Raw genomic sequence first — 15,757 nt, 5'->3', positions numbered from 1 at the left:
TTAACTTTTGATAAGGCTCATTAATAGTTTTCAGGTGAACATCCACATACTGCTACAATAGTTTACTGTTGAACACCTATGGGCAGTAAAAACCTAACCATAAAGTTCACAAGTCTTACAGAATATTATGGTATGAATTGAACAGACACTGTCATTGTTTTAACACATAGCCTAATTGTGTAACACTTATTTTGCAGTTAAGTTGAAGCATTGTTGTTGTTCTAATCAACACAGGTTCCTTGTCTGAAAATGTGACATGGACTGTCTCGGGACCAAAAATTGGGCCCTTATATACCCTTACAATAATAGGTGCTGAAACTACACATTGTTTGAAGTTTAATTTACAGAAATTACAAATAAAACTTAACTCATTAAATTAACTGAATACATCGAAAAATTGGATCTTTTTAACAGTTTCTTCTACTTCAAGGGTTAAGGGGATATTGTACGTGAAATTGGTTGAAATTTGACATTTTCTGTTTTCTACACCATAATGTACTTTGCTGAACATTTTGGTATACAACACATTAAAATCAGACAATTGTGAGACCTTCAAATAATATTTTTAATGTTGATGTGTGACTGTCAAATTTTGCAGCTACGCATATAGGCCTACCACCACAGTTGAGCAGTCATATCTTGGGAACTACACAGTCTAGAAGGCTGTGAAGTGCTTTGTTTTGTGTCTACTGCTACGTCTCAAGGGTTGGCATTAAAAACCAAGCTCGGTAACACAGAACTGTCTGATGGCAAGACAATAAAATGTGCTGGAAGACTAACACACAAAGTAATTGATAAATTACAGGAATATTATGGCAAGCCCAGCTAGCACTCAAGCTTATTTCAAGGTGGATATTAAGTTTAGGTTCAGTTGAAAATTCAAGTTTGAAAAATCAACATGTTACACAGTTTACATCAAGCTGTTAAAATTTAGCTTGAATTAAAATAACTTTCCCAAGCTTGAAATAAACTGTAATTTCCCTGGAAGGCTGTACAGCAGATGCGCATGCAGCATAGCTTCCATAGACGTCCACGGGAAGCACCACAAGCGTTTATAAGCCTTGCACTGACTCTGCTAGGTTTATGGCCATTTTACCTTTGTGATGCGCATTAATGATTGTTGACTGTTGTGAAGCTTGTTTTATACTGGAAAATAGTTCGGTAAGTGTGTGGCATCTCCTGCCTTACTGCTACACCCGGTCTGATGAGGATATATAGAGTATTACAGGTACATTGGTGTATTTTTTTTCTAGTGGTACGTTAATATTACAAATGTTAAATATTATTACATAACATAAGGAAATATCATATTCTTTTACATAGAAAAATTGAGCCTTGATGAAAGTGAAATGGATTACCAGCTAAAAATACATATTACAAGTTGTTCAGCAAAAAGAGGTCATTTTAAACTAGCTCTCTAGTATGTGGCACCAATAAATTAAAACTTAATGTTATTTTACCTTTTTTAAATCTCGCCTTTTTAAATATATCGCCCTATTACTTTTTTTTTGTAAGTACTCGCGTGTGTCACACCATGAATGAATAATCATGAAGTGTGAAAAGTTTCTTTGTGAATACAAATAGTAATGACATGGTGAACATGAAAAAGTACATCAAGAACCAGTCACTACATAGGTGTCAGTCTTTTTTATTTACGTAGCTTTGACTGCTCTTTAATTGCGGTAATATGAAATTTCTTACCGTTAGTATGACACTCTTGCACAAAGTAAACATACTCAAGAAGTTCAAGTCAAAGAAGTCTTAAAGTTGGGGCAACAGTAAAATCAGAGTTGCAATCTGTTATTACGCCATCAGTCTTGAGAGATTTTGTTGAAGCTGTTAATTCTTTCTGTGACGATGGACACAAAATTTCTTGTGACTCATGCTTGCCAAAAGTTAAGCACATTCATAATAAGTGTAACATTACTTTTCATGGAAAGTAGTGGCAAATTTTGGATCTGGGCTGTACTGTGAAGGATGAATCTATTGAGAATGATTGTAGTACTGTTGAGAAAGCTTACTGTATTCCAACATTTATGAACAACAGGGGACACTTCTCATTTGACTAGAACTTAAAAAAATCTGAGTTTATTGTGAATGTTCGTACCTTTTTAATGTTGTATTTAGCTTAAATAGTGTGTGTTTAGTTGCACTACATATTGCAATTTAATATTCTATGCAAATCATACAACAGACAATTTTTCCCACCCGTAACAATACAGTTATATATAGTGACATGCATTGGCGCAACTTAATTCTTTTTCTAATAGCAACATGTTTCTTTAATAGAAGAATGTAAACTTCATTTGTATGTGGCTTGGCTGAATTGTGGACACTATCAAAGCAGAAATATTGTTTGGATGTCAAAATTGTTCAGTTCTGTGTCAGTTTTGTCCTACCCATAACACTGGTATTATGTATTGCATTACAGACAGTTCCGTATGTATATTTGAACACTGTATTTTTTGGAATCAAGAGTATCAATTTGTTGCTTAAAACAGTAACTTCACTTCAAATAACTTAAGATTCCTAAATGTTAACATGAAAATACTAGCATAAATTAGTACAAATGTTCCACCCGTAATGCTGGCATTGCTCTAAAATTTTCAACGAAAGCATGGAAGTTAATAAACAAATTTATATAAGCTTAAGAGACTTTTTTAATTTTAGTTTTTCAAGTATGGATTCTTTAGAGGCCTGTATTAAATAGTAATCCAAATTAATATTCCATCATTTAACCTAAAAAAATCAATTTTAAATTTTCACCAACAAATTCAGATTAGGAATGCTCAATAATAATAGCTCTATTTTTCCTTCCCTGAGACACCCATTACTACGATATGTAATTTTATTTATTTTGTCAATCCCAACTAAATTATTCTGTTTTCTTTTAGGAATGTCAAACAGTAAACTGTCCAATTCTCTTTCTCGGGAGGGGAAATGGAAATGGCTGTTGAAGCTTTCTGAGAAGAGTGTAGTGCACTCTGCTGTAGCTGGTGAGAGAAATGTTTCCAATGATCCAAATCCTGTGATTCAACTTCAACCGTCATCTTGTAATAGCGCCAGTGGATCATCACTTAATAGTGAACATTCTGAAAGCAATGATAGGGCCTCAACATCGAACCAGGTTTTTGAGTTGTTGGATCAATATCCTTTATCAAATGGTTTGGACAGTGATGACTGCTTTGACTCCAAGTTTCAAAGAGCTCAAATCTGAATTAGCTAACTGGTCTGTTCAGTTTAGCATTACAAATGTGGCATTGACAGCTTTGTTGTGTATTCTTCGATCACATGACTGCTTTAAATCTCTTCCCTCAGATGCAAGAACTATTCTAAAGACTCCAAGATGTGTTCAAGTAAAAAATGTAAGCCCTGGCCAGTGCTGCCACATTGGTATTTCAAACCAGTGAAAGAAAATGTTCGCTTGTGCACAACGTATTTTCAGTTCTTTACAGCATATTGATTTAATGATTGGAATTGACGGATTACCTTTATTTCACAGTAATAGTAGCGAGCTTTGGGCAATTTTAGGATCTGTACTAAATATTCCATCCTTGTCAATAACTGTTTTTCCTATTGCCATTTATTTTGGATTAAAGAAACCCAGTAGTTGTTTTGAATTTCTAAATGGTTTTGTAGAAGAAATTGTCGGCTTAATCAGGAATGGTTTAATTTGTAATGGCAAAAATATAGCTGTCAGGGTCAAGGGAATTTGTTGTGATGCCCCTGCCAAAGCTTTTATTTTAGACATTAAAGGTCACAACGGATATTTCTCGTGCACCAGATGTAAACAGGAAGGGTCTTTCTTTAATAATAGGATGACTTTTCCTATATCTGACAGACTGCCTCGAACCCATGAGGGATTTATCAACAAAGAAGACACAGAATTCAATACTGGTGACACCCCATTGACCACTATCCCTAGTCTGCGTATGGTATCATCTTTCCCAGTTGACTATACGCACTTGGTGTGTTTAGGGATAATGAGAACAATGATTTATGTTTGGATGTTTGGACCTGCCCCTTTAAAACTACCTAGTAGGATTATTGATGGCGGCGCGCGTTGATGTAGAAATAAATCGCTCGGTAAACTATGAGTATTTAGCGTCTACAAAGTGCATATCGTGTGATAAAATAGTAAAAAGCGGTATTAGAACTTGCCCAGTGATGCATGTGTGGTATCATCCACACTGCTTTGTGAAGTAAATCTCGAAAACATATCGTGTGCTTGTGGAACAAAGTGCAACGGTTATCTAGATGCAACTGGAATGTATCGTGAAAATCGCGAAACCAATGTATTAGAAACACTGCAGAAAGAAATTCAAGCCACAAGACAACATGCTCAGCTACTGGAAAGCATGATCAAAACCCTTTCTGAACCGCCACATAAGGAAAAAGTTCGAAATTTGTACAGTGATGTTGTTTTAAATACTTGTACTAACGAAAGAAATGACGCTCCATTGAAAAAGAGTGAACATGAAAAATGTGAAACAGTAAACAAAGGTAAGAGTGAACATGTAAAATGTGAAACAGTAAATAAAGGTAACCTACAAAGTGCTTCTGAACACTTCTCGTGTAATTTAAAAATGGTTAAGAAAAATGACTGCAGTAAGTTGAAAACAAACACGAACATGAGTCAGCTTACAAATAACAAAAAACAGGTACTGTTACTTTCAGATAGTCACGGTAGGAACTGTGCAGAAGTACTGAACGAAATTTCAACAACCAGCTATAAATTTACATCTTTGATAAAGCCAAATGCTATATTCAAAGAAACAACATGCAATATACAAAACAAAACGTCTATTCTAGGACAAAATGATTATGTTGTCGTCTTAGCTGGTGCAAACGATATTAATGGATCAAAACGTGATTTTATGACATCACTAGATGAAACGATCGCAAAAACTAGGCACACACAACTAATTCTATACACAATACCGTACAGATATGACATGCCAAATGAAAACTGCAAAATCTACCAAATGAACAGTTACTTGATGCAGAAGGCATCTTGCAGTGAACACATCAGAGTTTTAGATGTAAATAGCTTCCTCCAACGGAAAGACTTCATCAGGCATGGGCTTCACTTACATAACATCTACATCTACATCTACATCTACATCGATACTCCGCAAGCCACCCAACGGTGTGTGGCGGAGGGCACTTTACGTGCCACTGTCATTACCTCCCTTTCCTGTTCCAGTCGCGTATGGTTCGCGGGAAGAACGACTGTCTGAAAGCCTCCGTGCGCGCTCTAATCTCTCTAATTTTACATTCGTGATCTCCTCGGGAAGTATAAGTAGGGGGAAGCAATATATTCGATACCTCATCCAGAAACGCACCCTCTCGAAACCTGGCGAGCAAGCTACACCGCGATGCAGAGCGCCTCTCTTGCAGAGTCTGCCACTTGAGTTTATTAAACATCTCCGTAACGCTATCACGGTTACCAAATAACCCAGTGACGAAACGCGCCGCTCTTCTTTGGATCTTCTCTATCTCCTCCGTCAACCCGACCTGGTACGGATCCCACACTGATGAGCAATACTCAAGTATAGGTCGAACGAGTGTTTTGTAAGCCACCTCCTTTGTTGATGGACTACATTTTCTAAGCACTCTCCCAATGAATCTCAACCTGGTACCCGCCTTACCAACAATTAATTTTATATGATCATTCCACTTCAAATCGTTCCGTACGCATACTCCCAGATATTTTACAGAAGTAACTGCTACCAGTGTTTGTTCCGCTATCATATAATCATACAATAAAGGATCCTTCTTTCTATGTATTCGCAATACATTACATTTGTCTATGTTAAGGGTCAGTTGCCACTCCCTGCACCAAGTGCCTATCCGCTGCAGATCTTCCTGTATTTCGCTACAATTTTCTAATGCAGCAACTTCTCTGTATACTACAGCATCATCCGCGAAAAGCCGCATGGAACTTCCGACACTATCTACTAGGTCATTTATATATATTGTGAAAAGCAATGGTCCCATAACACTCCCCTGTGGCACGCCAGAGGTTACTTTAACGTCTGTAGACGTCTCTCCATTGATAACAACATGCTGTGTTCTGTTTGCTAAAAACTCTTCAATCCAGCCACACAGCTGGTCTGATATTCCGTAGGCTCTTACTTTGTTTATCAGGCGACAGTGCGGAACTGTATCGAACGCCTTCCGGAAGTCAAGAAAAATAGCATCTACCTGGGAGCCTGTATCTAATATTTTCTGGGTCTCATGAACAAATAAGGCGAGTTGGGTCTCACACGATCGCTGTTTCCGGAATCCATGTTGATTCCTACATAGTAGATTCTGGGTTTCCAGAAATGACATGATACGCGAGCAAAAAACATGTTCTAAAATTCTACAAGAGATCGACGTAAGAGATATAGGTCTATAGTTTTGCGCATCTGCTCGACGACCCTTCTTGAAGACTGGGACTATCTGTGCTCTTTTCCAATCATTTGGAACCCTCCGTTCCTCTAGAGACTAAAAATGGGAAAAAGAAACTGTGTGTTAATCTGCTGAATGCCATCAAAAGTCCACTGGTAACAAGAAACGCCATAAAACGTGTTACACCAGGAGATCAAACATATTCGTGGTCCAATGAAGCTAATTTGGTGGACAATCTCAGAAGAATGAGCAATACTGCAGCTGAACCAACAGCAACACCAGGAGCTGAAGAGCCATCAGTAACAACTACAAAAGTGAATATGCAGTCAGGGTCATCAAGGAAAACACCAGAAATAGTTTTAGAAAAGAAGAAGGTATCCACAGTCAGCACTAAGTCACCAACAACATCCTATGCAAATATCTCGTCAAGTGCCACAAATCAGTCAGCCCACGACATCCAAGTGGAAACAGCAAAAAATGTGCAGCCACACTCCAAATCAGTACCACTGGAAACTGTGACAAGATCTTCAACACGAAAATGCAGACCTCCAGCCCACAGCCAGGATTTTTTATGGGCAAGAACACCAGTAGCTCCCTGCTAGCAGCAAACCAAAGGAAAACAAGTGCAGAGCAAAATTTTCATGAACCAAAACTACAAGAAAACCCGGTGAGTGGTGTCAAAAATCATTCCATTGGAAAACAGTCACTATTATCCTTTAAAATATTACACCATAATGTGCAGTCAATGTTTAATAAGTTACTAGAAATAGATCTCTTCCTAAAAACAAAGCCACACTTAGATGTTCTCTGTATTACTAAACACTGGTTAACAGAAGACAAAATTAAAAATAACCCACTTGGCGAATTTACTCTAGCTGGTTATTCTTGTCGGAACAAAAGTAAGGGAGGTGGTACAGCAATCTAGTCAAAAAAATATTTAAGATACAAAAGCCTCACAAAGTACAATAATATGCAAATAGAAACAGACTTTGAATTCTCCTTAATTACCTTAACAGACTATAACCTATTGATACTGAATCTATATAGAGCCCCTGATGGGAACATCCAAACCTTCAAACACTCCCTCGAAGCACTACTCACAAAAATTCACTCACTAAACAAAAATCTATTAATAAGTGGAGACTTTAATATTGACTTCCTCACACCTGTAAAAAACATAGACGAATTGTTGAATATTACAAATTCATTCAACCTATCCCCAACTGTAAACACACCAACCAGGATCACAAAAAATTCAAAAACAGCTCTAGATCAGATTTTCATAAACACAGACAAACTGCACCACCCAATCAAAGTCATCAGCACAGGTTACAGTGACCATGAAGCCCAAATACTAACAGCAATTTTAAATTACATAGGACAATATCCCACAATAACTAAAATGCAAAAGCAATTTAATGATGATAATATAAGGCTTTTTAACTATCTGTTAAGGGCAGAAAACTGGGCAGAGGTCTATAAAGAAAATGATGTAAACTATATATTTAATTCCTTCCATGAAACATTTCTCCAACACTTCAATACTGCATTTCCACTGAAATCCAGGAAAATCGGAAACAAACACACAAACTCATGGGTAACAAAAGGGATAAGGATTTCCAGCCAAAAAAAGCGTGACTTAAAAAATCACATGAAACACCATGAGGTCGATGATCAGTTTAGGTCATATTGTAAGACCTATTTTGCAATCTATAGGAAAGTTATCCAACAAGCAAAAAAATTATACAATGATAAATTTATAAAGGAATCTAACAATAAAATGAAAGGCTTGTGGACGGTTGTAAAAAATGAAACAAATAGTAAGCAGCATGTTATAAACAAAACATTAAAACTGAACCTAAATGATGAAGTCACATCAGATCCCCAAAAAATAGTAAATGGTTTTAATGACTATTTTAGCAAAATAGCAGAAAACCTGATAAAGAACAACTGCCACAGACCAAATGCTCAACACCAAACACTAATAGAAACCGCACCGGTACAGGCATCAATGTTTCTTCACAAAGTCTCCAATCCTGAAGTACTTACAGTTATAAAAGGACTAAAGAATAAGTACTCATGTGGTAGTGACAATATTCCTGATTTAATTGTTAAGAAATGTGGAGAATCCATTGTAGAGCCCCTAACCCACATAATAAATGCATCCTTTACAAACGGAGTTTTCCCTGACCTACTAAAGACTTCTAAAATTACCCCACTTCACAAAAAGGACTCTAAAAATGATGAAGCTAATTACCGGCCCACAGCACAACTCAGCTCATTCTCAAAAATATTTGAAAAATTATTTTACACCAGATTGGAAGACTTTACTAATAAACTATCCTTATTGACAAAACACCAGCATGGTTTTAGAAAGCAAAAGACAACTACCACAGCTATTTATGAATATCTCAACGAAACCTTAAAAGCACTGGATAATAAGGAAATCACTACTGGTATCTTTTTAGATTTATCCAAAGCGTTTGATGTAATTGACCATACCATACTCCTTAAGAAGTTAGCAAATAAAGGTATAAGAGGAATTGCAAACAAATGGTTAGAATCTTACCTGTCAAACAGATTTCAAAAAGTAGAAATTAATTTTGAAAAAAAGAATACAACCACCCATCAATCTACTGTCCACCCGTCTGACACAATGCCTATTAGATATGGTGTGCCACAAGGCTCAATCCTGGGACCCATACTGTTTCTGCTATACATTGATGATATAAGCACAAAGCTTGCTACAGGACATACCACACTATTTGCCGATGACACAAGTATTCTAATAACGGGTACTGATACAGAGGACCACAACCAAAAAATTAAACCGCTTATGTCGTCACTCAGCAAATGGTTCAACAAGAACAAACTGATTATAAACATACAGAAAACAACCTACATCAACTTCAGACTCTCACCCCAAAAACAAGAAATGCCTGATGTGATTCTAAATAACCAAGAGCTTATGTGTGTGGACTCTGTCAAGTTTCTTGGCATATGGCTTGCAGAAAATCTTAAGTGGGAGACACACACAAATTATATCTCAAAAAAGCTCTCAACTGTGTGTTACATTTTAAGGATACTCAAAAAATCAGTCACAAAATCTGTTCTCATACATGTATATTATGCTTACTTCCATTCTACATTACAGTATGGAATCATATTTTGGGGGAACTCACCTGGAGGTAGATATATTTTCAAAATGCAAAAAATGGCAATATGCATAATATGTAATCTAAGACATAATGAATCATGCAGACAACATTTCAAAACAAATGGCATTATGACACTGCCCTCTGCTTACATTTATAATATCGTCTCATTTGTCAAGTCATACCTGTTAAACAATGACTGCACACTAAAATTCAATGGAGATATTCATAACTATGCAACAAGGCAGCAATCTGACCTACATATGATTCAGTCCAGAACTACCTGCTACCAAAAAAGTGTTTTAAATGTTGGAATAAAAATGTATAATAATTTACCCAATGAAATCAAAGCAATAAAGAACCCAAGAGCCTTCACACATAAGTTAAAAAAATATCTCTTGGACCATTGCTTTTATGCAGTTGATCATTTTTTTGAAAGGGGTTAAAAATGTAAAAAATATGATAAATGTTCAATTAGGTCTGAAAATTATATACTGTGCATGTCTATGAAATACACTGGACTACTTTACTATTACATTTGTATTGGCTGTTTGTATTTTACCATACAACATTTGCATTTACTGTTTTGTTAAAGATAGCTAACTTCCTCATTGCAAAATAAGGTAAAATCAATTTATTAAATATTACCTGCAAATATGTTCCCTTGACCTATCCAATATCGTATGTAAAACCTTACATCTCTTTGATTTGTATTAACTGTTTTGTTGATGGTAGATAATTTCCTTGCTACAAAATAATGTAAACATCAATTTGTAAAAATTACTGTAAATAGCTCTCTTGACCTATCCAATATCATATGTACAGCTGTACAATACTATGATTGCCTGGATCAATAAAAATACAATACAATACAATACAATAAGTTCTAATTTATTATCTCTAAAAGCAAGCATTCCAGTAGAATTTGGTAGAAAACCCCGAGGTCTTGATGAAGTGAAAAGATGGAAAGCTACAGAATTTAGGCAGTTTTTGCTTTATACTGGACCACTTGTATCGTACGATATTTTGATGCCTGAACAGAAAGAAATTTATAACAACTCTTTATCCCTCCATATTGCCATGACCATACTCCTCAGCAAAAAATTCTATCAACTCCAGGAATATGCCAAAAGTCTTCTTCTTCATTTTGTACAAACTTTTCAATCATTATATAGGCAGAAGTACATAACACACAATTTTCATGGACGATTCATATTGCTGATGATATATCAGTAGTTAGCCCTTTAGATGGATCCAGTGCCTTTAAATTTGAAATTTTTTATTATTTTTTTTTCATGTTTCATGAAGAATCTTGATGATATAACAGCTTCATAAAGAAAATTTATTTTTTCAGGTGAAGTTACTTGCAGCTCTTGGTGGTAAAGATGCAAAATTGTTAATGTTCAATTGTATGAAACGATGCCTGACGACAGAGATAGGAATGAAGTTTTCATATACAGGAAGGCCTCCAAATGACAAGATGAAAGAGAAGAAAAGAACTTTGTGTTCAACCTTGCTTTGTGCAGCAATTCAAAGTAAGCAAAGACTTAAAAATTTGCCAAAAATATGCTGGTTTGGTTTATATATCGTGCACATTTTTTCCAAATGCAAACTTCAAATTTGTTGCTTCAAAATGTTTTAAACACTAATACATAAACACAAATATATGGATAGTGTTAGGCAACATGAGACCAACTGCCATTACTTAACATTTCTGATGTGAGCACGTTAAGTACTGTTAAGTAGGTACTTGCAGTGAGATATTTCTACTAGGATAAAAAACACTAACCCTTCTTCGGTACTAAAAGTTGAGAAACATTAATAAATACATATATTTTAAGGGAATGCAGACTTTAGGTTCCATTGTGTCACATATGACATACGGTGCTTCGACTAGTGATGCATAACACCATACATATAACCTTCCTAAACAAGATAAATAATACCTTAATATAGCCCTCAACAGAATTAAATTTGCGGGAAGAATATAGCTTAGCATTGGGATGGTTTTTGTGAAATTTGGTCAGATTCGACCTTGTGGATCCACCCCATTGGCCTTAAAAGTTGCAATGTTTATCTTATGTAGAAAAATTTGTTTTTATTTGGCCATATTATTTTGATATTTCATTTAAGTTAAGAAAACAACTGTTAATTCATATTATTAGTATTATCAGGAAAGAAGTTATATTTCATTGATGTTCGATGGGTTGGTTGTTATTAATCAGATGTTTACAGGGGAGAAATAATGGCTTATTTGAGAAGAGCATTTTCACAATGCTATGTGCACAATCCTGGTTGGTGAAAATCAATAGTTTCCAGGCTGGCCTGATACAGTGGCTTTATGATTTCAACATTGTAAAAGTAATTTTTGTCCCAGTGTAAATCTCTAACACTTTCCACCACTTTTAATGATAAACTGATTTATGTTTTCAGGTTCAGTCAGAAAAATATTTCCTTCGACAACTGAAGAACAGTTTAAAACCAATATAGGACACTGGCTTCAACAGTCAAAAACAGAAGTCAAACCCCATGGTAAGATTACACTAAATTACAATCGGTGATGGCTCTTAATTTTGTTGTTCCCTAGGTGAAATAATACTGCAATGCCTACTGGTACTTCTTACTTTTATTGTTATTTGTAATTGGACTGAAATCTAATAAAAGGCAATATTAAAATATGACAAGGAGAACATTTTTTGTTCTTATACATTTCAGTTCCACTGAACTGGTAATTTCTTAAATTCATTTCGATTTCATCTTTTATTTCATTTTGAATCATTTTTACTCACAAAAAATAATTGTGGATAGAATAAAAGTTTACATTTTTATAAACAGTAGTTTCCTTATAAGCTTACAGTATGAGGTGTATATGATTTCAAGTAATTGTTTCTTTATAATTCAGATTAAATGGCCCTGAAACTGTTAGAAATAGTGATGTGTGGCTTCTTCATGAAGTCAATGCAAAATAATCCAAATGTCATCTTTACTTTAAAAATTTCAGACAAAAAGTTATTTCAAATTACTTTAAAAACTCTTTCGAATGAAGTCACCAGAAGCAGCTGCTTACTCAGTGACATTTATACTAGTTAATGATGGCGGCAAATAGTAATGGTAAAGTTATTAGCTTACGTAAAAACTCGTGTTTTGACGCGGAAAAGTGTAAAAAATGCGGAAAAGTACTGAAAACCGGAATCACGTGCAAGGAATGTAATAACTCGTATCATTTTCGATGTGCAAAAGTGGACTCATCTGTGAAAGAAAACAATGAATTTGTAACATGCTGGAACTGTAGTCAGTGCTGCGTTCAGAACTCAGATAATTATCATAAAGCAAAAATTTGTGACTGTAGGTGTGAATTATCTGTTCTAGTCGGCGATATGGTAAGTGAAATCCAGAGCCTAAAGGCTGAAGTTACTCTCTTAAATAAGAAGGTGAGTGAATTTGAACAACAGCGCCTGATGAACGACTGCACGCCTAAACTAAAAACCAAGGAAAGCTTTCCTGCCGTCAATACTCAAAACAGGTTTCAAATTCTCGAGGAAATAGTGGAACAAGAACAAGTTCAGTCCGTGCAAACTAGAGGTAATCCTTCAAGCACCAAAAAAACTGTCAGTCCCAAACTCGTGTGCAAAACGTAAAACTGAACGTAAATAAACCGTCCAAGGAAGTGGAATCTGTGAAATTACATGCAAGAAATCGTCCCTAGAGAAAAACAGAAGAAACGACGACAATCAGAAACACAAGCAGGGCTGTGGTGAAGCCGTGCATGCAGGAGTGTGACTCCTTCTCATCCAATGACTGTGTCGTTATTGTGGGAGGTTCATTTGATGTAGCAAGAAATCAAGCAAATGATGCAATTAGGCATATGAAAATGGTACTGAGTAAGTTAAATCACACTAAAACAGTTGTTGTCAACATTCCACAGAGGTATGATCTTATGAAACAGTCTATTGTGAGCCGGGAAGTTCATAAAACAAATGACAGGATTAAAGGTGTATGTAGTAAATTTCAGAATGTGTCTGTAGTAGATGGCACCTATCTAGAAAGGGAGCTGCACACATCTCATGGTCTGCACATGAACAAAAGAGGCAAAAAGATCATTAGTAGCAAAATAATTGAGGAAGTCAGGCGACATTGTTCACAAAGTGATGAAAAGAAGTCCATTTCCATGGGGTGGTACAACCCATCTTAACAAAATCTGCCACAACACCAGCCACCGCTGGCAAGGCAGGGAAACTTGTGAAGCCTGCTGGCCTCATTGCTAGTCCAAAATTATCCTCTAAGGGCCAGCAGGTAAAACTCAGCCTTAAAATCATACACCAGAATCTTGGTAGTCTTAGAAATAAGCATAATGATCTAGATGTAATTTCACGGATTGACAAACCCGATATATTAGTTGTAACTGAACATTGGTACAATGAAGCTCTGATTAGCATTAGTCAACCACTGTGTATGAAATTCTGCACAGCCTTCAGTAGAAAAGACAAGACTGGGGGAGGTGTAGCAATTTTCACTGTAAATGAAAGTAATTTTAATGTTATTGATGTGAGTGCCTTCTTCTTGGAAGGAGTCTCAGAATTTGCTGCAATAAACCTGAAATGGGGTAGAGATAACATAACAGTTATCCGTGTTTACAGGCCACCTGCAGCAAATACAGATACCTTTTTTGTAAATCTTTCTGACTTGCTTGTATATATAGACACAACATTTTCTGGGCCAAATGGTCATGTAAATATTATAGTTACAGGGGATATAAATATAGATTTATTAACAAATGATGTCAGCACCAAAAAGTTACATCGTCTGTGTGATGAATTTAACCTGACCCCACTCATTCGGGAACCCACTAGAGAAATTGGCAATAGTAAAACATGTCTTGACAACATAATAACAAACATGACCCACCTATCCCACAGTGCGTCAGTTTTAAAACTAGGCATCTCAGATCACCATGCAGTACACCTTAAATTGGAACGCCATGAGGCCCCCACTGTCACCACAAAGCAACAGTTTGTAACTAAAAGAATAATGTATAATGACAACATAAATAGACTAAACTGGATGCTAGCAAAAATAAAATGGTTTGAAAATAATAGTTTTTCATATGATAACTTTACTGCTGACTTCTATTACTGCTTTGATACCACATGCCCAGTTGTAATCACAAAAATGAAACAAACAAAAAATATAAACAAAAATACAGGGTGATTCAAAAAGAATACCACAACTTTAGGAATTTAAAAATTTGCAACGACAAAAGGCAGAGCTAAGCACTATCTGTCGACGAATTAAGGGAGCTATAAAGTTTCATTTAGTTGTACATTTGTTCGCTTGAGGCGCTGTTGGCTAGGCGTCAGCGTCAGTTGATGCTAAGATGGCGACCGCTCAACAGAAAGCTTTTTGTGTTATTGAGTACGGCAGAAGTGAATCGACGACAGTTGTTCAGCGTGCATTTCGAACGAAGTATGGTGTTAAACCTCCTGATAGGTGGTGTATTAAACGTTGGTATAAACAGTTTACAGAGAATGGGTGTTTGTGAAAAGGGAAAAGTTCTGGACGGCCGAGAACGAGTGACAGAGCACTTCATCACTGGCCTCCAAGAAGCCCTGATCTTACCCCCTGCGATTTTTTCTTATGGGGGTATGTTAAGGATATGGTGTTTCGGCCACCTCTCCCAGCCACCATTGATGATTTGAAACAAGAAATAACAGCAGCTATCCAAACTGTTACGCCTGATATGCTACAGAGAGTGTGGAACGAGTTGGAGTATCGGGTTGATATTGCTCGTGTGTCTGGAGGGGGCCATATTGAACATCTCTGAACTTGTTTTTGAGTGAAAAAAAAACCTTTTTAAATACTCTTTGTAATGATGTATAACAGAAGGTTATATTATGTTTCTTTCATTAAATACACATTTTTAAAGTTGTGGTATTCTTTTTGAATCACTCTGTATTTGGGCAAATAGTAATGTCACTGAAGCGAGGGAAAAATTAAAACTACTCCACAGTGCAATGCTGAATAATAGAGAGATTCCTGAGCTAAAAGAAGCCTTCAAAATATATCAAGCACACTATAAGGACTTACTTACACAGACCAGGAGCAACTATGTTGCAAATAAGCTTCAAAACTCACGCAACATAACTACTGGCATCTGGGCAGTCATAAACAGTTTTAGAACTGGCAATGACAAATCCTGTATGGACTTT

At 36.1% G+C, this 15,757-nt stretch overlaps 1 protein-coding gene across 1 annotated transcript; it reads left to right on the top strand.

Moving 5' to 3' along the window:
* Nucleotides 1-3,416: 3,416 nt before the first annotated feature.
* On the top strand, nucleotides 3,417-4,067 carry LOC124613810. Its single transcript, XM_047142532.1, has one exon. The coding sequence runs from the start codon at nucleotides 3,417-3,419 to the stop codon at nucleotides 4,065-4,067; it is 651 nt and encodes a 216-aa protein (XP_046998488.1).
* Nucleotides 4,068-15,757: the final 11,690 nt, after the last annotated feature.

Source organism: Schistocerca americana, chromosome 4 (assembly GCF_021461395.2).
Source record: "Schistocerca americana isolate TAMUIC-IGC-003095 chromosome 4, iqSchAmer2.1, whole genome shotgun sequence".
Lineage (NCBI taxonomy): Eukaryota > Metazoa > Arthropoda > Insecta > Orthoptera > Acrididae > Schistocerca > Schistocerca americana.
Note: the sequence above shows the minus strand (reverse complement) of the source record. Positions and strands in the feature narration are given on the sequence as shown.

Excerpts from the sequence above, each read along its gene's own strand:
- LOC124613810 (XM_047142532.1), top strand. The coding sequence starts at position 3,417 with ATGTTCGCTTGTGCACAACGTATTTTCAGTTCTTTACAGCATATTGAT.